This window comes from Drosophila guanche, unplaced genomic scaffold, assembly GCF_900245975.1.
Source record: "Drosophila guanche unplaced genomic scaffold, DGUA_6, whole genome shotgun sequence".
Lineage (NCBI taxonomy): Eukaryota > Metazoa > Arthropoda > Insecta > Diptera > Drosophilidae > Drosophila > Drosophila guanche.
In genome coordinates, this window is record NW_022995744.1 from 969272 (window position 1) to 994733 (window position 25462).

Sequence of the window (25462 nt, forward strand, 5' to 3'; positions counted from 1 at the left end):
GTGTTTGAATTTCCCGCTAATGACAAGTTTTTGTTCATTAATTCTTTGGAACCACTGAACCAAAGCTAAACCGAACTATGCACTGTTATTGCACTGTTAAGTGCGGCTGTTATCGCGCATTACAGTACCAAACCTTGCAACAGCGCAAATTTTAACGTGTAGTTAAGATGTAGCAGAACTCAATTGTAAAAATCCAAGACCGTTTTCTTTAAATTCAGAAAATTTGTGTTTTTAGTGGAAACAATTAACTGCACAAATATTTTTAATGTACGCAAAGTGTTTTCACAATGCGAAAAAGTGAGTATCCTTGATCCTGATCAAGCAAATATACAGCGACAAGAGTCAAATCCCGTATCCCGTCTTTTTCTAAGATTTTATAGTCAAGTAAAAATAAGAAGCTCAAAGGATATTTCTACAAATATAATTGATACTTATTTATTATCAAGTATTTCACTAAGGCGCTCAAGAGCGGTATTCCATTGACCCCCTCTTTATGGTATGTGCTTGTAAAGGCGTTCAGAAACATTGGTTGGCGTCTAAAATTGTTATGGACGGCTTTCTGAAGTAGCCGATAACCGACAGGGCTGGAGAAGAAGAGCAGACAGCAGCCTCTGGTGTGGATCCTGGGAGGGTGAAAAAGGGATGCAAGGTGGCAAGGAGGAGAGAAGGAAACGTGGCCGTAAAGGATATATTGAGAGGGTCAGTTTCCGGGAAGAAGTGCAAGAGATTGGTCGGCAACCTAAGACGAAAAAAAAAATAAAATTTGACTTTATATTTCAAAACACAAGTCGTCACACATGAATTAAAATATAATACCCCCCCCCCCCCCCCCCCCCTGAACACCACACCCCTTTCACAATTTATACATAGCAATGCAATAACTACTAACAAGAGCTCTTTTTAGTTTATTTATTTTTTTTTTTTTTGAGGTTTTAAGTTACCGCTCTACCCTTGGGTAGAGGGGAATTATTTGGCCACCCGCCTTTACAAGGGGGAAATCGCCACGTCGAAATATGTAACTTGTTACAGCTTTGCTCCAATACTTACCTGGCGTAGAGGTTGTTCCCCACTTGCTTGCAGTGTGCCCAGACACTTTATACTTCTTTTTAGTTTAAGTTAACCATTCAAATTTGAATGTCTATTTCAGCCGGTTTGTTTACCTAAAATTGGGGATGCCACCTCGGGCAGAAAAATAGAATCCGTGTGTATTTTTTTTATTTTAATTTTCGTATTTTAATGTTAGTATTTATTTATTCCGCAAGGTGAATGTCAGTGGAGGTAACAAAATGTTTTAGGAATTAAGAATAGTTATAAAATTAAAGAAATGGTGAATTATAATCAAATAAAACACCGACTGACCCTGCCGAGAAGAGTGCCAACGTAGACGCGTGTAAAAAAAATGAGATCTGTCCGTTACACGTGAGAAAATAGGTTTTTTGTTAACCTGACTTCCCCGAGAGCTAGCCGGGAACGATAAACCAGGGCGGCAAAAAGACGGAACATAACAAAATATAAGCAACGTCATTTTCCTGGGAAATGTTCTACTACTAATAATTAATTACATTACCGTTGAGCGAAACTAACGTAGACAATTTTCGTATTACGTATAGAGAGATACGAGAGATTAATGCTAATTAGACTGGACCACTCGTTGGGGTTTCCCAGACCCAGACAGGAAAAATTAAAACGAGAAGGGACGTGTGAGACGATTCTTACGCGTCACAACTTTTATACCCGGCACTCAGTACTACATTTGCACCTTAGCGGTTATTTGTAAAATTTTACATTTTTTATACCCGGTATTCGAAGAGTAAATAGGGTATATTGTATTTGTGCGAATAAAGGTTGTATGAGTATTTATATTTTTGATCAGCATCAATAGCCGAGTCGATTGAGCCATGTCTGTCTGTCCGTCTTGTTGAGCGCCAGAGACCATAAAAGCTAGAGCCACAAAATGTTGCATCCAGACTTCTGTATGCTTACACTGTTACAAGTGTATTTAAAAAATGAGCCACTTCCCTTCAGCCCCCGCAAAAGGGCGAAAACCTCCCAAATCTACAATTTTGAAGATAAAAGAAAACTAAAAACGCCATTCCGTAGGGAATGACCATATCTATCAGATCACCAAATTGCGATCCGATTGGATCATTATTATAGCCAGAATGAAGAAATTAATTTGCAGTGGCTAAACCCACCCTGTCCCGCAGCTTTTGTTGTTCTTTTCACATTCTCTCATTCACACTCTGCTTCTTCTTCACTCGGCCTCTGCCTCTGACGTCCCTCTGCCCATCTCTGCCGACTTTTAACTTTTTGCTTTTTTTTGTGTACGGGCCCTGCCTCTGCTTATGCCGCGAGTCAGGAAGGGCGGCGAGCTAACAGAGCGTGTTGGTATGAGAAGTGTTGTAGATGTAGATGACAGATGAAGAAAAAATTTAAAATTTGACAAAACACCGCTAAGTTGTGACGCGTAAGAAGCGTCTCACACGTCCCTTCTCGTTCTTTATCTGCCATCTACATCAACAACACTTTTCACTCCAACAGCCGCACACTGCAGAGTCAGGGCAGAGACGTGTCTGCGCGAAGCAGAGTGTGAATTAGAGAATGTGTAAAAAACAAATATAAGCTGCGGGACGGGGTGGGTTTAGCCACTGCAAATTAATTTCTTCGTTGTGGCCATAATAATGATCCAATCGGCTCCCAATTTGTTGATCTGATATATATATTCATTCCCTACGAAACGGCAAATATTTAGTTTTCTTTTATCTTCAAAACTGTAGGTTTGGGAGGTTTTACCCTTTTGCCGGGGCGGGGCTAATTTTTGAAATACACTGGTTTCAGTGTGAGCATACAGCAGTCTGGAACCAAAATTGAGTGGCTCTAGCTCTTATAGTCTCTGAGAATTAGCCGACAAACAAGACGGACAGACGGACAGACAGACATGGCTCTAGCGACTCGGCTATTGATGCTGATCAAGAATATAATACTTTATGGGGTCGGAAACGTTTACTTTTGTGCCTTACATACAACCGTTATTAGCACAAATACGATATACCCTATTTACTCTTCGAGTACCGGCTATAAAGACGCAGGTGGTACCTTGAAGAATATAGCTTTGCGTCTTATAACGGCAAATAAGAAAATGGTGGACTAATCCAAATCCTGAGATTGAACACTTTCATTGAAGATAGGGAACTCAGTCGTCTTTTCGTCCAGTACATCTTTTCCTCTGCTGCAACAATTCATATTTGATTTAAAGATGTACACTTTCCACTAAAAACTGCTTAGATTTTCATTGTTACTTTTTGTATTTTTCTCTTTTCTTTCTTTAAAATAGTCGAATTCAGAAATAAGAATAAATATTTAGGCTTACGAAGTGTGTTTAGTTGAAAAGAGTATTTTTTCTGACAGAAGTGTCTCTAAAAGACACAAATGAGAGGACCCTTTTCTAAGGCCGCACGATATGTCAGCGTTAACTCAGGTTTGGGCACTTGGGGGTCATTAGTTATTGCCTTTATTGTTCGGATTAATTGATTTCATTCTGAGACAGAGGTGTGTGCTGTTCCCTATATATATAGATATAATACATATTATAAATGTAAGTGTATGTTAACCGCTTAGGTCTCTAGGGGCTACAGGGTTTACATTTAATTTTTGCTAAACGATCACATTATACAGGCACCCATTCGCACTCGCAATCATTCATTTTCACATACTCAACTCTCTCGTTTCACTTAGAAATTAAAATTTCGCACTTAGACCTAGGCAGGGGTCCTTACTGAACTATATGATGGGGGATCGTTACGTATTCTTTCTCCTCCTCTTAATTCTTATCCTCTTAAGCTTACACCTACTATATTCCTATCCCGATTGATTGCATATTGAGTGCTTTATCAAAAGTTTTTATAAAATTTTGGACTCGCAGTTCGTATATAAAGTGTAGTTCTCCTAATTTCTTTTATTCACGGATGAATGACTGAGAGGTGTGGGGGCGGGAGCTGTGCGAGGTCGCACATTGAATAATCACAGCAAATCGGCGCAGACGCCACCGAACCACGCCATATAAAGGGGCAGTAAGTAGACAACCAGAGCGCGACGTAGCGTCATCTTCTCCGGTGCGCTCGACGAGCGAGTGGCATCGCCATCGGCATTGGAATCGCCATCACCAAGGCGTTCCTCCAGCTCGTCATCGTTATCTCCATGCTGATCATCATCAAGATTGTTATGGTCGAATTGTGTGGGGTGGACCAAAGGATTTTTGTCCTCCACATTCGGCCGGGATGTGTGTGTGGGAATCTGAGGATGGCCATCCTCGTCGTCATCGTTGTCGGCATCTACCGAGGTTCGATCCACATCAGGTTTGTGGCTTGGTTCGAAGGGACCCAGGCCAGAGCCTTCGTCATCGTCCTCGTCATCCTCTGAGCCCGATCCCGATCCAGCTCCACTGCCCAAATACGGCTCTTCTGCAAAACAGAAAAAGAATGGAGTTAGTGGGTGTGACTGGACATATACAGCTTTTAGTTGACCTACCCTGTTCACTCCACTCCACATCCTGACCGTTGTAGGCATTGCGCAGGTGGCTGACGGCGTTCTTCAGATGGAACAGCTGCGAGGACATCTGAGCCGTTTGGCGGGTGTTGGATGGGTTTCCAATGAACTCCGGGTTGGAGCCGTGCTCCGTAGTGATCGAATGCATGTATCTACAAATGAAGTTGAATAAAGATTTAGTTATACTCTAACTGCACTCTTCTGTTGTCGTACCTGTCGATGGTGTGTCCATTCCAGCACAGAACATCCACATCGGAGCTCGCGGCTATGTCCTCATTGCTGCATATGGACTGCGGCAGATTCGACCAGAACTTCTTATATTCCTTCACCCGTTGCCGTATGTCCCGAACTATCCTGTCCAGAATCGGTTCGCGTCCACCGCCTCCATTCTCGTTCTCATCTCCGTCGTTGTCGTTGCGGTTGTTCTGCTGCTTGCGTCGCTGCTGCTGCTTGCGGCGCTGTTTTTGGCGACGATTGTTGCCGCTACCGCCTCCTTCATCACCAGCATTGTTTCCTCCATTATTGGCCACGCCCTGCTCCTGGGACTGTGATGGGACGGAGCTTTCCTGTGAGCCTGGCTCTGCAGCTCTTCGCTCTCTCAGCACAATCGCCTCATCTAGCGTGGCGTCTATGTCCAGGGTATCCGGCTCGGCGGGGCCATTCACATTGATTTCTTGTACTGGCTGGAGCTTGGGGTGAACGGAGCGCTTTGCTCGCCTTAGGGTGGGTCTACCGCAACCCTGAAACACACGGTTGGTGATGTCTTGGCCAGAGTCCTGCGGCAAAAAGTTCAAGATTCGATTTCGTATTAAATTCCCAATTTACTGGTAAAAAAACAAACACATTTCAAATCAATTCCATTCCATTCACAACCCACAAAATATAAAGTCTTAATGGCTACAGATAAGTATTGATTCCCACCAGCTACTCATTAAGAGACACTCGAGTGATCAGAGACCTTTGCGCGGAGTAGAATCTTTGCCTGTCCGACTGTTTTGTCACGAACTTCACATCTCTTTCTCTTAGTAGTGTACGAAACTTATCCATCAAACTTATCTTTACAGCTGATTTAGATACATACATATGTACGTATGTACACATGTTCCCGCAATGGAAGAGGTTGTTTCCCGTTCTTCTTAGACTTAAAAAATTCAAGGTAAGCCGAGCGAGATTGCAATCATCAAAAGCGGCTTTAGCTAAGTTCAAATTAGGATACCGCCAGAGTCGAGGCAGCATTAGAAAACGCATAGGAATTAAAATTTAAACGAGAAGGGACGTGTGAGACGCTTCTTACGAGTCAAAACTTTTATACCCGGTACTCAGTACTACATCTGTACCTTTTGTTTTTTTTGTTGTCAAATTTAACATTTTTTCTTCATCTGTCATCTACATCTACAACACTTATCACGCCAACACGCTGCTTTAGCTCGCCACCCTTCCCTAGAGCCACACACTGCAGAGTCACGGCAGAGGCTGAGGCCGCACACTGCAGGAGAAGAGTGTGCATGAGAGAATGAGAAAAAAACAAATATAAGCTGCGGGACGGGGTGGGTTTAGCCACTGCAAATTAATTCTTCATTGTGGCTATAATAATGATCCAATTGGATCCCAATTCAGTGATCTGATAGATATGGTCATTCCCTACGGAATGGCGTTTTTAGTTTTCTTTTATCTTCAAAATTGTAGGTTTGGGAGGTTTTCTCCCTTTTGCGGTGGCGGAAAGGGGCGGTTCTCATTTTTGAAATACACTTGTAACAGTGTGAGCATACAGAAGTCTGGATGCAAAATTTTGTGGCTCTAGCTTTTATGGTCTCTGAGATCCAGGCGCTCAACAAGACGAACGGATAGACAGACATGGATCAATCGGCTCGGCTATTGATGCTGATCAAGAATATATACTATATGGGCTCGGAAACGTTTCCTTCTGTGCGTTACATACATTCACTTTTTGCACAAATACAATATACCTTATTTACTCTTCGAGTACCGGGTATAATTAAAAACTATTTGGTATTTTTTCAAAATAGCCCCTTACGTATATGTACCCCGTACGGTATGTGTATGTTGGTGTGTATGTATGTATGTATGTGAAATACTTCCAAAAGTAAACACATTAAAAACAAAATGCCGTAAAACAACAATAATATTGTAGAAACAAAGAACACAAGGCAGCGAAAAAAGTAGAAACAGAAGAAGAAGCGGCGAGAAATGTTTAAATTTAAGGTGGATATATAAATTAATTTCATATGCGAGCCAAATGTTGCCCAAATAAATCGTTCAAATGGCACACACAACAAGAACATCAATCTGGCCAGAGAGGACGAACGGACTGAAGGGAGAGCTAAAATACATTAACCAAATTTCAATAAGTTATGGCCACGCATCTGTGAACTATTTCCTCTTCTTTCTATTTAAATGCCATGCATACTTAAAGCATTTGTCTTTTACCTTCAAATGCAGTCAGCTGGAATAGTTACCCAGCCCGTTGTAGGTTGATCGAGTAAGTATTTCTCACGGGTTTCACTAAGAAACAATTCATCTATTGGGTTGGGGTCTGATTTAAGAAGCGCGACCATTAACCTATCCTAGACCATGTAAGAACTCCCCACTCCGAAGAGTCTTAAAACCAACCGACAGATCTTTTTTCCAAAAGCGAGTTGCAAATAGCCATTCATTGGCTTATGCAAATTCTAATGACTACGCGACAACTCTGATGTATGGATGTATGTATGTTAGTGTGTATATGTATTTGGCAAAACAAACCTGGAAGTTCATGATGGCCTCAGATATCTTGATGTTTAGGGGCTCCACGACCATGACAATGTTAAAGGAGCCCAGGAGACGCTCGGCGACCTTGTCCATGGCCAGTGCGAAGTTCTCCCACTCGCCTTCGAACTCGTGCTGGTAGTGGAGGCAGCCTTTTATCACGTTCACGCAGTAGTTGGTGCAGGGCTTCTCCGTATATCCCTTGCAGGCCCCGCAGTGTTGCATCTTCGTCAGTGCGCCCGTGCAGTCGGCATTGAGGCGGATCTATGGCGCGAAAGAAATTGGGTTAGATTGAATGGACATTTGCGCTCAGCATACTCACATTCAGCACTTTTTTTACCACATCGGCAGCCGTAGCCAGGGCCTGTCCGTAGGTGCGAGTAGCCACAAATGATCTCTTGATCTGAACGGAAAGCTTGTCCGGCACATCCCCAAACGGCTTCAGCTCCTTCATATGCTCGCTGACGCACCGCATGTATCTACGGAGGAAAAATGAGGAGGAATTAAAGGAAAAATATTTACATTGCTTGTTAGCGGAAATCTGCCCTTTTAAATAGCATGGCTCACCGCCTCCGGCTGCTCCATGACCCCACGCAATCCTCTCTATGCACACCCCACAATGTTTTATGAAAAATAGTTGCTCGCCATGTGTTGTTGCTGTTCTGGCCTCATCATGGAGTGGTGCACCTAGGACCGGATACGAATGTGCTGTGGGCCTAGTCCTACCGTTCGGTCATCAGGCAATACATAGTCAATTCACTTGTAGCAATGCACAATGTTACTGTTGCTGTCCCTGTTACCATGGTCAAGAAGAGACGACGAAGCAGCAGCTTTGACTCAGGCTAAACACTTTAGAAATTACTGCCAGTTGCATTTACAGTGGTATCTGTCACCAGTCAAGCAGCAGCCGCGGCAGCTGGCCCCCATGATGGGAGGGCAGATCTAAGAGTTTTCTTGATAGCAAGAAGCTAGTAATTAATTAACTAAAAAGGCAACGTTATGTGGGGTAGGTCTTTTTTCACGATCAATTAATTTTCATGGTCATATGGAAATCATTGTGTGTGTTGTGTCTTCTATGTGGCGTCACAAAAACCCGTTACCCCTCCTTCTGCCATTTCACCGTATTTCATTGACCCTCTCCATGTGTGCGCCGCCACAACCAACTGCTGAGGTTACCCCCTCATTAAGTGATTTTGCCTCCTCTCCAGAGGGATCTCGGGTGTGCGCCCTTGATCTATTCTGAGGGCGATCCACCACGGCACCAAAAAAATTACAAGAAGCAGCCCTAGGGTTGGACAGGGCAGGGCGTGGAGGAGCGGGAATGTCTGGTAGTCAGGCAAGTGCCGGCAATCACGCGACATAGCTATTCCTGTGGTTGTCGTCCAATGGCAGTAAACGGACAATGTGCCAAAGTACGACAAACTAAAACGATGACAATAAAAGCGAATCGCAAACAATGTGAGAGGCAGAAAATCGCTGGGTATTAGAGTCGGCATGTTACATCGCGTGGGTAACACGAGCCTGCGACTGGAGCTGGAGCAGAAGCCTGTAACACCAAAATGTCGTACAGCCAGGAGCGCGGAACATTGCAATCCAAGTCGCTGGTCACCGGAGTAGCCTTACCCGTTCCAGTGCTATGAGACAAGAGGGCGCAATGTTTTTTATAGCCGGTACTCGAAGAGTAATTAGGGTATTTTGTTTTTGTGTACAAAGTGAATGTATGTAACGCACAGAAGGAAATGTTTCCGACCCCATAAAGTATATACATTCTTGATCAGCATCAATAGCCGAGTCGATAGAGCCATGTCTGTCTGTCCGTCCGTCAGTCCGTCCTGATGAGCTCCTAGTACTCAGAGACCATAAAATCTAGAGCCACAAAATTTTGCATCCCGACTTCTGTATGCTCACACTGTTACATGTGTATTTAAAAAAAGTATGAAGAAAAAATATAAAATTTGATGAAAACCTCTAAGGGGCAGATGTTGTACTGAGTACCGGGTATACAAGTTGTGACGCGTAAGAAGCGTGTCACACGTTCCTTCTCGTTTTTTTTTTTTTAGGATCTGGAAATGCGAGCAAATGTGGAACAGGAACTGACATAAAGTGCGGTTACATTTGGAATGGGGATGGGGCTCTGCTGTTGGCTGAGGCTCCATGTCTGGGTATAGGAATCGGGGGGTCAGGGATGCGCCAGCATGATTGGGTTGAGTAGTCGGTTTGGGCAGACTATCTATCTATCTTTACGCCTCTTAGTTGGATGTACTGTAGGTAGAGGAGATCTTTGATGCGTGTAGGACGCCTGAGTATGTATGTACTCATTAGCATTCAGTATATCCCCCATTCGTTTTGGACTCGTTTCCTCTAACCTTTAAGCGTGTTAACCGCAATCAAATTCAGACGAAAACAAAAGAGACTTTAAGCGAGAGCAGGCATAGAGCGTAGGGCGTAGGGTGTAAATGTATATTGAATCGTCAACTGAAATTGCACACCAGGCAGGAGGCAATGTCAAAGTTCCGTCTTCGTCGTCGCCGGTTGACAGCCCGAGACACTGCGGTTTCACACGTTTGCCTTTGTCTCCAAATGTTGGTTTCGATTACCCCCATTAAGGAGAGATGGTTGGATGGATGGCAACTCACTTCTCGTCAAAGGCGTACTGGGTATTCAGCACGGTAAACATCTTCTGGTAGAGCGTGTTGAAGAACTTGTCCATGACATCCATCAGATCGACTCGACCTCGGGCAAAGTAGTTCTCCAGCTCCTTGAAAAGATCCGAGAAGACGTACGAATTTTGCTGGTAGATCACTCCATAGGTACGCATGAACATCGTGTGGAACTGGGCCTTTGATTCCACCAGCAATTCGCTGAAAATATCTGCAAAACAAAGAGACAGACAGAGAGAGACAGAAGAGAGAGAGAGAGAGAGAGAGAGAGAGAGAGAGAGGAAAATCAAATTAAAGAAAAATGTTCAGACCACAGACCGCAAGAACATTTTGAGTTGGGGAAAATAACGCACATCCGCCCAACTAAATGTTTCGAATTCGATTTTATATTTATTTCTGGCCTCTTCCCCAACCAAGTTGCATGCTGCATCCGTTGAGATTGAATGAGCTAACAACATCCGCATTGTCGTCTGCCACTTGACATTGTGTGTAACTCGAGGCCAGCCCGATTTTCTAAATATCACCATGCACCATGCTAGTGGCAGCGACCACTTGACACCCGCAAACTCGATCACGAATCTCGAATCGGTGGCTCCTTCTTGTTATCCCTCATCAATGCGTTCCAGCGTTTGGGGACTGTGTCAGATTCAAGTGGCTTGTTGAGGGAAACGGGAGTAAACCTCGATTACGTACCATTGAACTTGACGGCCTTGCTGCCCAGGATGCCCGACATTCGCGTGATTTGCTCCTTAGTGTGTCCTTCGAGCTGCTGGCGCGACTGCATCGCCATGCGGGTCTCCATGTTGTAGGTGCAGCAGGTGCCCACTGACGGGGATTCACAGTAGCGCAGGACGCGTTCTAACGGGAAGATAAGGGATCGAATTAAATTAGACATTGAATCAGCAAAATCAAGACTCTAAAAACTATTATAGTGGATCTACAAAGGATTTAATATTCTCACAAGTTCCAGAGTAAAGAAAATTGAAACATTTTAGAGAGATCTTATTTTATATGTACGCATTCTTCACACATCGTTAGCTTCTGTTTTTCCGTACAATCTGTAATACGATTTTCCCCACACACCTGCACTTTGCTAGCATGGGCGTTATTCGAGATGGCTTCAGCTGCAGTTCTATCGGTTGCAACCACGAATGAAGGTATATCAACATTTCTGGAACGCTTGGGTTGGCTAAGGTTCAGTGTGGTGAGTGGGCCGATTGAAGGGTAACCTGCCACTTGACTTGGTAACCAAATAGCAAATACCGAAAACCAAAGCCTGACCAGCTAACAGCGTTTCCCAGGAAAGGCGGAAAAAACAAACGAAACATTGCTACCAGCGAATGCTAGTAACACGAACCTTAACCCGAAGCAGAACCTGAACCCAAGAAAGAGGAAAGAGCTAAGTCTCGGTAGAATACGGGTGCGGCTCTGGCGGTAGGAGATGTTGTTTGAAAATTCCTGTTCTCTGATTGTTTTTTTACGCAAACATTTAACACATTTTTGTGGAGAGAAATTTATACGAAAACATGCATTAGTTCCATGCCGGGATCTATTCATTTTCGAGACCATTTATGTACATACATATGTATGTGTTTGCCCCAACTATCGTCTGGGGCTGGGTTTTTTTATAGCTTCTGCTCGTTCGGTTCTTTGTTTATTTAGATGATTCTCCAGCGGGCGGGAAGGGCAGGGGAGGCTGAAAGTTGCACGATAATTGAAGGCAACAAGTTGGAAGTTTGTATTCCTCGCTTCACAATTTGAATTTTGTATTTACTCTAAACTGTAGTCATGAATACACAGTGCCCGCTTCCAGGTTCAATGCATCATCTGCAGGGCACAGCATGTGCGAGTATCTGCGGGAGTTTACATACACACATCGAATAGTGTATAGATTGTGCTTGTGGCCCCCATTCTGTTCTGTATTTCTCTCACAAATTTAGATACTTTAGTGCACTTTTTCTATGCTTTTTCGACAGGAATGTAAACAACTTCAACTTCAACTAGATTTCGGCTCCATAATTTTCCCCACATCCTACCCGTTTGCTCTACTCGACTGACTGCCTCGTTTTATGGTCTTTACTAATTGTTACGTTGCACAAGATATGAATGGAGTGTGGCGCACAGACAGCAAACTGTCAACACCCTGCCCTGGTGCGGTTGGTGCTGGTGAGCTCTTTATATATCCTTGAGCTTATCTAAATTGGCTCACAGTTTGCGGTCCATACAGTTTGTGTCGCTGGGGTCCTTGGGATTTAATTTCTTTGGGTTAATTATACCCGGTACTCGAAGAGTAAATAGGGTATATTGTATTTGTGCACAAAGTATGAAACGCACAGAAGGAAACGTTTCAGACCCCAGAAAGTATATATATTCTTGATCAGCATCAATAGCCGAGCCATGTCTGTCTGTTCGTCCGTCCGTCCTTCTTATTGAGCGCCTGGATCTCAGAGACCATAAAAGCTCCTTAGTACCATACAAGCTAGAGCCACCAAATTTTGCATTCAGACTTCTTCACACTGTTACAAGTGTATTTCAAAAATGAGATAGGCCCCCTTCCGCCCCCGCAAAAGGGCGAAAACCTCCAACATTTTGAAGATAAAAGAAATCTAAAAACGCCATTCTGTAGGGATGGATCACCAAATTGGGATCCGATTGGATCATTATTATAGCCAGAATGATGAATTTGTTTTGCAGTGGCTAAACCCACCCCGTCCCGCAGCTTATACTTGTTTTTTTCACATTCTCTCATTCACACTCTGCTTCTGCAGTATGTGGCCTCTTCCTCTGCCTCTGCCGAGAGTCTGCAGTGTGTGGGTCTAGGGAAGGGGGGCGAGCTAAAGGAGCGTGTTGTGGGAGTATAACTAAAATGAATAAGAAATGGCTCAGAAGAGCAGAGACATAAAAATAAATTAAAACTAATCTTTCTTGCTCCAATAAGAATTCAGACTTAAAAATTATCATATCCAAGCCTTGTCTTTATATTCTCTGATGATTCCAAATTACTTTTTTTATATCAGAAATACAGTTTTCAATTAGTACCTGTCAAGGTAAGGCTTTGTGCCATAACTGATCCTCTTTAATCTCCTGTGGTAAGTCCATTCAAATGGTGCCACACATCGAAATAGACCCAACCGCACAGCATCGGAATATACCTAAGCTCAACCATCCCCAGCTTCAATCGATAAGCCGTGGCCAGCCAGCCAGTTTTATGAATTGATGCATAATTTCACCCAGCAGCCAACAATGGAAGCAGCATAACGGGAGGCGGGACGAGGGATGACAAATGTTGCCATGAGGCTGCAATGGCTGGCAAAATGTGGGTGAGAAAAGGGGTGGCTGGATGCCAAAATTTTGGGATGCCTGAAAGGTGTCATGAGCATAATAAATGACCTGAACTTACAAATACGTCAGTTTCCCTTTTTATTTTCATTCTAGCTGACGCTGTAAAAGTCACCCTGCCCCGTTGTCTAATAGAAAACTTACGCTTTGTCTGGCACAAGAAACAAATCTAACCAAAACCCACCCAGCAATATCCACCCTCCCCAACACGAGCGTCTGGAGAGAGAAATAGACGGGATGGGAGATGGTCACATGGTTTCTATTTCCCTCACGCAAGCCACTTACCCATACTTTCCAGGCTGTGGGTGGTAATGGCAACGGAAACGGGAAAACGGCAGCCCTTGGAAATGGAAGTGGCAGTGAAATTTCGTTTCAAATGATGTACTGTAATGATCAGCAAACCAAGCAAGCAATTGCCCCAGCGGCGCCCGTAAACAGACAAGTCGAGACAGGGCCTTAGGGCCCTTTAAAGGGTGCGAAAGTTTGGCAGGAGTATCGCAGTCAATATCCAGTCCTGATAAGGAAGAGCCGCCAGAAGTAAGGCTAGCCCAACTTTTGGGGTGAGTGAGGGATGGGCGCCTAGAGTGCCATGGGCGGTAGCTGGTCTCCGGATGCGGCACGCCAAGGTTAACTTTCGGTATATCTCAGATGCAGAAGAAGAGCATGCGAAAAGCTGCCCTAACTGGGAAGTGCCCAGCCACCACGAAACTTACCCACCTCCACTAAGTGAAAGCATCTAAAACGTTGCCCCACAATTGTATTAGGCTGGGTTTATTAAGTACGATTACATTACACTTAGGGCTGTAGCGTATTCAAGATGGTTTTCCGAATATCGATAATATAACCTATGCTTTAGCACTGATTGATTTTCCTGTTGACGCATTCTGGATGGATCCCGAATATATGTATGTATTTTACCTGCACCACTCCGTCCACTTCTAATTTTCAGCTTGCATATTCATTCAGTTCATACCGTTTCCCCACCTCATTCTCAACCTAACCACAAACCCACGACCCAATTGGGGAGAAAGAGGCGCACAATAACGAACATTTCAAAAAGTTGGCACTAGAGACAAGCCCCTGAACCCGTACCGCCAAGTGGGGAAACAGCTACAAACAACAATTTCAGCGAAACAAAAGCAGACGCCAAAAACTAAAACTCGAGCTTCCTTTCCTTCGTTTCCATTTCTCTCAAACCCTGAGTTTCTGTTCTCCAAAATCCTGAAAAGCCGCCAACCAACCAATACAAACGCAAGGCACACTTAACTTTTGAGTTGAGTTTCAATGGCCACTATTCAACAGGGAGAGTGAGAGATAGAGAGGGCATGATGAAAGCATAGGGAGAGTGGGAGTGAAAGTGAGAGAAAATCTCACTCATCGCTTCGTCCTTTTTAGCCTGGCACAAAAATGCGAGCCGGCACTGTAACAGGCGCACAGAAGTCAACAGCATGACAAAACTGTTGAGCACGTGGTCGAAAAGTTTTCGACGGGTAAAAGAACAACAGCAAACAGTGCAAAAGGGAAATAAATAGGCAGACAAAACTGAGCAAGAGAGAGTGGGATGGATGCGATGGAATAGATAGGGAGAGTGTCAAGCGAAAAGAGAGCTAATGCCAAAAGGAGCAGAGACCGAGCGAGAGAGAGAGAGAGAGAGTGCGCCGGAGACTAAAGAGAGAGGGGATGAAGCGAAGCATACATATGAAAAAGGGGTCGTTGCACGCATGTGGCTTTCACTTTTACTATGGTACAGGGGTGACTGATACACGAAAGCCGTCCACACAACAGGAGGTGAGCGGAGGGATAGGTGCGGAAACTTAAAGCAAATTCAACCCTCAAATAGTGGAAGCCAAAAAGAAACAAAAACAAGGCAGAATTATATAGTACCCTCTTCCTTGTTTTATCACCATTTGCACAAAGACATCATACTCAACAGGTTTATATTAATCATACATACATACACATAACGGCATTCTTTTTAAATTCCCAATTAATATAATATCTATGAACGGATTGGAAAAGCTGCTGCTAATCCTGAGATATACCGGCAGGAATATCCCCTGTTCATCCCGTACAGGGTATAAAACCCAGAAATTGCCGCCGTCTGGCAAGGAAATTGCATTATCCAAAGAAAAGGTTAAACGACCCCATAGCTCCTGTCCAGCCCTGTCCACACACTGCCCCTGTCTCTCTCTCTCTCTTTACCCGCCTCTTTCTGCTTCATTTGAAAATTGATTGAAATTTTCCGTCTGCCATTTATCACCGTCTCCTTCTAATAGTTCTTGCCTCCTGCAGTCTGCTTTTGATATGGTTTGGAACGGAGGAAATTTGCTTGCTCAAGTTGTATGCTTATGGTAATGAGTTTTAATTAGGCGCCCAGGAAGCGAAAGCAAGGAGAGAGTGTGGGAGCCAGCACCCACTGAACACTCACTGAGATGGCTGTTTTGAATTCTACGAGCACTTTGCTTTAGCCGTTTGGCATTATTCAAATTCCAGCAGCAACATCTGCCATTGACGTGGAGCGGTTCATTTAATGAGCATCGAACGGAGGGAGGGGCGTTATTTATTAGGTCAACACAGCTTTCAACCATTTTCTAGGTTGGAGCAATTTCTCCAGCTTACAAGAGCTCCTGCCCTTTCTTACTTTTCAGGTCAGAAAATGCAATTAAATCTCAATTGTTTTCAAAATTTGTTCACCTTTTTTTTGTTTTTCTGGATTTTATTTAATGGTTATTTCGCCCCACTGCATAATGTACTGGCGAGGAAAACGCGAGCCCTCTTCTAATAGAAACAAACAAATGGTGAAACGAGCTCTGCCTACCCCTCCACTTTCACTGCAGTTGTTCAGGCCACCCCTCCACTGGCCGAAACGGACGCTGGATGGTGGTCGGTTGTCGGAGGACGCCGGACTGTATGTGAAATACAGTTTTAACACATGACTCAATTGGCACCACCACCCGCGGCGAACCCGCACTGGGAGTGGAATGAAACAAATACAACAGGCAGAACAGAAATTTGAACAAATATTGGACCACTGCGATTGATATTAAGATTACTACCTCTGGCACACCAGTATTCCGTTCCATTCCTAAACATTGCCTCGCACTTAATTAATTTTACAGATTTCATCGATTTTCACCCTTCTGACCCCGGGGGGACCTAAAGTTTCGACCTTTTCAGTCAGAGGTTTAATTGTTTATGTTATTCGAACTAGTTGCACGTTCGAATCACAAATGTTTGCTGCCTCCCAGCAATGGCTATCTTGCAAAGAAATCGGAGATACGAAAAGTTTGGATATTTATTTACTGTATTTTTAAGTTGCAAAAGAATGGTTAAAATAAGAGCGTGTTGAAAGGGATTTATTTACATATTCAGAGAGAGTAGTAAAAATGATTACAGATAGTTCTCTAGGGTAATTCATTCTGGCATGGTTCTAGTTATTTTGATATTCCTATCCTTAAATTTCCCCATTTTTCCATTAACAGATGTTTCGCATTCAGCCAATATGGACAATATTGGCTCATAATTTTTGATGTCAATGGAAAGGAAAATGTTTTTTATCCCCGGTACTCGAAGAGTAAATAGTGTATATTGTATTTGTGCACAAAATTTGATGTATGTACCATACATATGTAACGCACAGAAGGAAACGTTTCCGACCCCACAAAGTATACATATTCTTGATCAGCATCAATAGCCGAGTCGATATAGCCATGTCTGTCGGTCCGTCTTGTTTGTCTGCCAGTTCGAGGAGACTATAAGGGCTAGAGCCACTAAATGTTGCCTCCAGACTGCTGTATGCTCACACTTATACAAGTGTATTTAAAAAAAAAAAAATATCCCCGCCCCTTTCCGCCTGCACAAAGGGAAAAATCTGCTGTATCCACAATTTTGAAAATAAACGAGAAGGGACGTGTGAGACGATTCTTACGCGTCACAACTTTTATACCCGGTACTAGAGTCAGTACTACATCTGTACCTTAGCGGTTACTTGTCAAATTTTTCATTTTTTCTTCATCTGTTATCTACATCTACAACACGTCTCACCCCAACACGCTCTTTTAGCACTGCAGAGTCATGGCAGAGGCAGACGCCGCACACCCTGCGCGAGGCAGAGTGTGAATGAGAGGATGCGCAAAAAACCAATATAAGCTTCGGGACGGGTTGGTTTTAGCCATAGCCTGTGTCTATAATAATTATCCAATTTGATCTCAATTTGGTGATCTGATAGATACGGTCATTCCCTACGGAATGGCGTTTTTAGTTTTCTTTTAGTTTTTCTTTAAAATTTTAGCTTTGGGAGGTTGGCACCCTTTTGCGCTTTTTTTTGTTTTTTGCACATTCTATTATCCACACTCTGCCTCGTTCAGTGTGCGTCTCTAGGAGAGGGAGGTCGAGCTAAAGAGTGTGTTGGCATGAGAAGTGATGTAGATGTAGATGACATATGTAAACCACCACCACAAAAAACCACTTAGGTACATTTGTCTTACTGCGTACCGGATATAACAGTCGGGACGCGTAAGAAACGTCCCACCCGTCCCTTCTCGTTTCGTCTGGGTCACCGCTCAGCCTGCTCCCTTCCCACTATGTTATTTATGTTTGAAAAATTTTCGCATTTCGAAATTATCAGGGCAAGGGAGGGGAGTAATTGGTGTAGGGATTCTAAAACTTGCCGCATCTTGCATCTTGGCAGTCGAACAAATGAGTGAAAAAAGCATGTGCAACATGCTCGGTGTCAGTGTTGACGTCGCCACTTCGTCAGGCAGAAAGCACTTCGACTGAGACGAGACGACCTCCAACCTCCTCTCGGACCAGCAAGACTTCTTGAAAATTGCTTGGAACGTGTTTGCAGCAAATGCATTCACTGCATCCATAGCATACCCTCTCCATTACACGCCACTCCGCTCCCCTCCGTACCGCTTGCAGTCGAGTAATTTTAATTACGCCTAAAAGAGCCGCCCGGTTCGTGGAGAAAAGCAGAGAAAGAGACAGGGAGGCGAGAAAGAGAAAAAAGAGCTCCTATGCAACATTTTAGCCCACGTTTGTATAATTATACGTAGTCAGAGGGTGATAGAGGGAAAGTCAAAAGATGGAGCATGCTAAATGTGGCATGCACCCGGAGGCAACATTAAAAGCTAACAGCCAGCGAATGGCTCCAGCGCCCGATTCGTTATTTATGCGAATGTTGTGAAAAGAAATGTTAGGACAGAAAGATTTCCACAGGAAATTATCTAAAAGGAGTTGCATATTTTTTTTACAGCAGAGAGTAGAGAAAAGCATACGATAACATTCAAAGAATGTGTACACACTCACTCCTTTACAACCAAGTTGAGTCTTTACATTTTTCAATTTGATCAACGTAGTTTTGTTACCGTTACGTTTCCGACCCCATAAAATATATATATTCTTGATCAGCACCAATAGCCGTGTCTATATAGAAATGTCTGTCTGGCCGTCCATCCGTCTATCCGTTTTGTTTGTCGGCTAGTTCTCAGGGACTATAAGAGCTAGAGCCACCAAATTTTTCCGCTCCCGCAAAAGGGAGACAGTCTTCCACAGCCACCATTTTTTAGATAAAAGAAAACTTAAAACGCCATTTCGTAGTGAAGGAATATATCTATTTAGATCATTATTTTAGCCAAAATTAAGAAATTAATTTGCAGTGGCTCTTCCCACCCCGCCCAGCAGCCTTTTTTATTTTTTGCACATTCTCTCATTCCGTACTACGCTTCGTTCAGTGTGCGGCTCTAGGGGCCGGGGCGAGCTAAAAGAGCGGTTGGCCTGAGAATTGATGTACATGTAGATAACATATGTAGAAAACAAGGTCAAATGTAAAATTTAAAAAAAACCACTAAGGTACAGAAGTACTACTAGGTACCGGGTTTAAACGTTGTGACGCGTAAGAAGCGTCTCAGACATCCCTCCTTGCTTTTGTTTAAGCCTGTTTGACAAGTCCGGTGCGACAGAGGACTTCATTTAATTTTTAAATAAAGTAATAATTATATTTGTGTATAATACAAATTATTTAACATTTTCCTAATTACACTTATCAGAAACTCGCATAAATATTATCGCTGAAATCTGACTTTTAATCGGTTGCAGTGAAAACCACTTCCGTGTTTTTCCTGAGGGAATCGAAAGGTTTTTTGCAAAAATCTCGAGAACGGTTGACCAAAATCGACTTTCGCACCAGCTATAGAAGTCGTCAAGAGGTGTATCATAATGGTTTTTTGATAGTTCTGCAGGTGGCAATGCGTACGAGCGTACTGTTCGACGTCAGAGAATTGCCCAAATAATGATTATGAACCATTTTTTTTTTTTAACTAAGCCAATAATTTCTTGCAAGCTTTCTCCCCGCGAGCAGACACATTTATTGGGAAATTTAAAAAGTTAGAGAACAATAGAACTAGAAACTTTATCCACTGAATATAAAATAGCCTGTCCGACGTGAATGTTGTATGTAACATCCGCGAATATGCTGAACCTGCTAATGGGAAAACATGCTGAATGTTTACATAGTGCGATTATTTTTAACTGAGTATAAAGAAAAACTTAAGACAAATTGGTCAACAGACGCAGTTTTTCTCTTGGAAATATGTTTCGAAAGCTGTACGACTTTTTAGACTTTGGACCGAAATTTACACTTAATTTACGATGCTCTAATTACTGACGGCAAATGGAGCAAACTGTGTGAGACATTCTCGGGCTCTGTGCACATTGCTCATACGGACCAATGTCCAATTTTTGGGGGTCGTTTTTATCGCATCTCCACCACTCTCCATAACCCTACAACTAAAAGCAGCAACGAAAAATATGCGTAAGCTGCGAACAGGTTAAGCAGAGAGTTTCTTGGCAAGACCCAAACACACGCTCCCCAACAAAGCCATTAATCAAATTTTATTGTTTAATTAATTTCGCTTGAATGAACCGCAGATGGGGACACAGCATAAGACAGGAGGGAAGGAGGTGGGTCAAAACAAACAAAATCAGCCAGAAATAGCTGAGAAAGGTGTTCGATTTCATATTCCATTCCATTCCACCATATCCCCATTCACATCTTCATCTAAATCGTGTTCAAAAATTCGGCCTCAGCTTACCTCTCCAATTGACAATCATTATATTTTCGTTGCTCTGTTATTTATGTATTTGCCATTTATTTATAGTTGTTTGTCATCCGTTGATTTGTCACGGGCTCTCGGATGAGTTAGGAGATCCTGATTAATCGGATTATTCAATGGTATCAATTTAGAGATTGGATCCCATTAGGAGCAATTTGATTTGTCTGGGAATCCAAATATAGGAATAGTGGAGACTCTCGAGAATGTCCCTAAGGCAATTGGAATTTTGTTTTGGAAAAATCGTAAAACTAAACGAGAATGGACGTGTGAGACGCTTCTTACGCGTCACAACTTTTATACCCGGCACTCAGGACTACATCTAGATGTAGAAAACATCGCCAGCCATTAGATATCGTTCACATTACAGAACACGTAGTAAAAATCCTACTACATAAAATGCATCAAACAAATTGGATCAGTTAATATTTTCCAATTTATGAGATATTTAACCGATATTGTACCGATAGGTTTCACAGCAAATTTTTCGAAAGTGGCGCCATCTATGAAAATTTCTTGTATGCAACTTTGATTGTCACTCTTTTTCTAATACAGAGCGTTAAAACCCGAGTCTTGGTTAAAAGTCGGTAGAGGCCGAGTGAAGCAGAAGCAGAGTGTGAATGAGAGAATGTGAAAGGAACAACAAAAGCTGCGGCCAGGGTGGGTTTAGCCATTGAAAATTTATTTCTTCATTCTGGCTATAATAATGATCCGATCAGATCCCAATTTGGTGATCTGATAGATATGGCCATTCTCTACGGAATGCCGTTTTTAGTTTTCTTTTATCTTCAAAACTGTAGATTTGGGAGGTTTTCGCCCTTTTGCGGGGGCGTGGCTTATTTTTGCAATACACTGGTTTCAGTGTGAGCATATAGCAGTCTGAATGCAAAATTTTGTGGCTCTAGCTCTTATAGTCTCTGAGAACTAGCCCACAAACAAGACGGACAGACAGACATGGCTCTATCGACTCGGCTATTGATGCTGATCAAGAATATATATATACTTTATGGGGTCGGAAAAGCTTCCTTCTGTGCGTTACATACAACCGTTATTCGCACAAATACAATATACCCTATTTACTCTTTGAGTACCGGGTATAAATACAATTCTCCAACATAAAAGGAACTTTTTCTACGATTTCTACATTTCTAGTTTCCATTTACCATTTCATTTTCACACCATCAAATAAATTGAATTAAATGATGGAGAGAGGGTGATTGGGAAGTGGTTCTCTGGTCAAAAGTGCTGTAGTACCCAATTCAGTCACAGTTGATGGCCGGGCTGATGTGATGACTGGATTTAAGATTGGATTTTGGACACGAGATAAAAACACAGCGACAGAGACAAAGTGAGCGGATAGAAGATAGAGACAGAGGCAGAGATTTTCTGAATGCAGGCAATGCCTGGTACTCTGGACGAAGAAGTGAGTATTCAAAGCACGTTTCCGTGTTCGAGTGTTGTCTTACTTGGTTTTGTATTTTTATACGCGGTACACGAAGAGTAAATAGGGTGTTTTATATTTGTGGGCAAAATGTGATGTAGGTAACGCAGAGACGGAAACGTTTCCGACCCCATGGAGTATATACATATGTATATTTTTGATCAGCATCAATAGCCAAATCGATATAGCCATATCTGTCTGCCCGTCTTGTTAGTCGCCAGGATCTCAGAGACTATAAAAGCTAGAGCCACCCAATGTTTCCTCCAGACTGCTCACACTGATACCAGTGTATTTCAAAATTTCGCCCTGCCCCCTTCCGAAGGGGGCGCCCCACACAAAGGGCGAACATCTGATGTAACCACAATTTTCAAGATAAGAGGAATCTAAAAATGCCATTTCGTAGGGAATGGCCATATCTATTAGATCACTGAAATGGGAACAGATTGGATCATTTTTATATCCAGAATGAAGACATTTATTTCCAGTGATTTTATTTCATCATGTCCAGCATCTTTGCTTTCAGTGTGCGTCACTGTGGGAGGGTGGCGAGCAAATAAGGGCGTGTTAGCGGGAAAAGTGATGCAGATGTATATGACATACATACATATGTAGAAGAAATGTAAAATGTAAAATTCGAAAAACACCACTGAGGTACAGATATCCTGACTGAGTACCGGGTATAAATGTTGCGACGCGTACGAAGCTTCTCACACGTCCCTCCTCGTTTTTTTTGCGAATCGACAAATGCTGAAGGCATTGGCTACTACGTGTTGCTGTCAAACTCGAACCAAACTGTTCCAATTAAAAATGTGAACAGTGAGACGAGTCATCCAATCAAAATGAAAACTTAGCTCAAGCCATAAAAAAGCATTTAAGACCGACTCATAAGCCCATCGTTCCATCAGCACCCGGCTCGGATGTATTTGCTGCCATCAACCACACCCCGCCCCACAACACCCCACCCACCCAACACTGATCTCATCCATTTCGCAGACCGCAAAACATTCAACCACAAGTGCCATTAAAGCTGAGCTGCGATTTCCTCTTCTAAGACTACCGCAAGGAGCCAAAGATACTCGAAGTCGGACAAAAAAAAAACAAAATCTTTCTCTCTCTCTCTTGGCCAAAATAACAGTTAACCACAAAACAATTTAGTGGCCGGCCAATGACAGAAGCAGAAGCAGTGGGGTGGAAGGAAGGAGCATAAAATAAATTAACCAACATTTTAAAGCTCATAAATGATTTAATTTTGTGGGATTTTCAAAGATTTGTTCGGGTTTCACCTTCTCACAACTCTTTGCCGCTCTCGAGCGTAAATGAATCTTGGAAAAAGTTGCAATCAATGGTAAAAGTCTTTCTGGCTTGTGGTTGAGTAAAAGATAGTGCATCTTAAGAGTGCGAGCATCTTTTCACCATAGATACAGAGATCATCGACTACTCTTCTAGAAATGAAGAAATATGCAAACTGAAGGATACATTTACTTTTCACACTCTTTATTAATGACCTGCCTTCTGTATTAACATATTCTCGAGTACTTATGTATGCGGATGATGTTAAACTCTGTGTCCAGTATAAGGACATTTCATTTCACTCTCGCTTGCAATCTGATCTCAATAGCTTTCAGTCATGGTGCTGTGTAAATATGTTACAACTTAATGCCTCGAAGTGCAATGTAATGACTTTTTATCGCTCCAGCCCCTTCCTGGCTCCTTACACCCTCTGCGGTAGATCTCTTGAGAGAATTACATTGGTTGATGATCTAGGTGTTAAACTAGACCCCAAGTTAAAGTTTTCTGAACACATTTCTACCATGGTAAATAAAGCCATGGGTGTGCTTGGGTTTATAAAGAGGTGGTCAAAGGAATTTGAGGACCCCTATATAACGAAGACTCTCTATATCTCGCTTTTTCGTCCGATTTTAGAATACGGCTCATGTGTATGGTGCCCTCAGTACAACATACATCAGGACCGTATTGAATCAGTACAGAAAAACTTTTTATTATTTGCCCTACGGGGCCTCAACTGGGATGCAACTGTGAGACTGCCATCCTACCGTAGTAGACTTCTTTTAATAAATCTTCCATCCTTAGTTAGTCGTAGAAAAATGCTTGGTGTAATTTTTATGCACAACTTGATCAAGGGGGATGTAGACAGCCCTGACTTGCTGCGCCGCATAGCCTTTACGAGTCCCATTAGACCCTCTAGAAACNAAATTCTCGAGTACTTATGTATGCGGATGATGTTAAACTCTGTGTCCAGTATAAGGACATTTCATTTCACTCTCGCTTGCAATCTGATCTCAATAGCTTTCAGTCATGGTGCTGTGCAAATATGTTACAACTTAATGCCTCGAAGTGCAATGTAATGACTTTTTATCGCTCCAGCCCCTTCCTGGCTCCTTACACCCTCTGCGGTAGTTCTCTTGAGAGAATTACATTGGTTGATGATCTAGGTGTTAAACTAGACCCCAAGTTAAAGTTTTCTGAACACATTTCTACCATGGTAAATAAAGCCATGGGTGTGCTTGGGTTTATAAAGAGGTGGTCAAAGGAATTTGAGGACCCCTATATAACGAAGACTCTCTATATCTCGCTTGTTCGTCCGATTTTAGAATACGGCTCATGTGTATGGTGCCCTCAGTACAACATACATCAGGACCGTATTGAATCAGTACAGAAAAACTTTTTATTATTTGCCCTACGGGGCCTCAACTGGGATGCAACTGTGAGACTGCCATCCTACCGTAGTAGACTTCTTTTAATAAATCTTCCATCCTTAGTTAGTCGTAGAAAAAGGCTTGGTGTAATTTTTATGCACAACTTGATAAAGGGGGATGTAGACAGCCCTGACTTGCTGAGCCGCATAAACTTTACGATTCCCATTAGACCCACTAGAAACTTTATTCCTTTGTTCCTTCCACTATGTAGATCGAATTATGCCTCACACGAACCCTTTAGGGTTTTATGCTCGGATTATAATTCCCTCTACCACATTATATCCTCAACTAACTCCCTTCCTCTTCTTAAATCTCTTATACTAGCCTACCTCTCCCGTAGTTAGTTTCATTTTAGTTTTGTCTTGTTTGTGATTTTGGTAATTTTTTCTTGCTTAGCTATTCATCGAGATCAGATCAATACAAATCGAGATTAAAAGGAGCTTATAATCGGATTGTAGATAGAAAGGACGTACGAGCGCTGGCCAAGCCAATTAGCGCGGCGCGCAGTACGCCGTCGCGGGGAGCCAGCCAACCCGCCCTCCTCCCGACGCAAGACGACCCAAGGCGCGCATTGTCCGAAACCGAAGGTGTCGCATGGGTCACTTGATGGTGCAGTCATTGCATATCAACGTCCAGAAGAAAAAAAATAAAAATTTAAGGGCACCAAAAATATGCAACAGGTGTGCTACAAATGGTAATGGTTCTCTGGGAACAAATGCTCTCCATGACAAGAGAATATGTGATGAAGCAAGTGAGAAATGTGGTGTTAGTCTGATTCTCTTCTTAAATTTATCTATATATTTTCAATTGGTTTACTCTTTTTTTTGTTTTCTCTCTATTTTTCTTTATATTTACAATCTGTTTGTTTAAACAATAAGTAAA

General features: G+C 42.7%; 1 protein-coding gene across 1 annotated transcript in view; it reads right to left on the reverse strand.

Moving 5' to 3' along the window:
* Nucleotides 1-3488: 3488 nt before the first annotated feature.
* Nucleotides 3489-25462, reverse strand: part of LOC117579929 (glypican-6) — a 46806-nt gene continuing 24832 nt past the window's right edge. Inside the window, exons 2-8 of the mRNA XM_034266078.1 lie at nt 10665-10829; nt 9948-10182; nt 7634-7790; nt 7309-7575; nt 4759-5321; nt 4528-4697; nt 3489-4460 (exon numbers count right to left, since the gene is read on the reverse strand). Of these exons, the coding sequence (XP_034121969.1) occupies nt 4021-4460; nt 4528-4697; nt 4759-5321; nt 7309-7575; nt 7634-7790; nt 9948-10182; nt 10665-10829 (1997 nt within the window). The 3' untranslated portion in view covers nt 3489-4020. The remainder of the gene's footprint in view (nt 4461-4527; nt 4698-4758; nt 5322-7308; nt 7576-7633; nt 7791-9947; nt 10183-10664; nt 10830-25462) is intronic.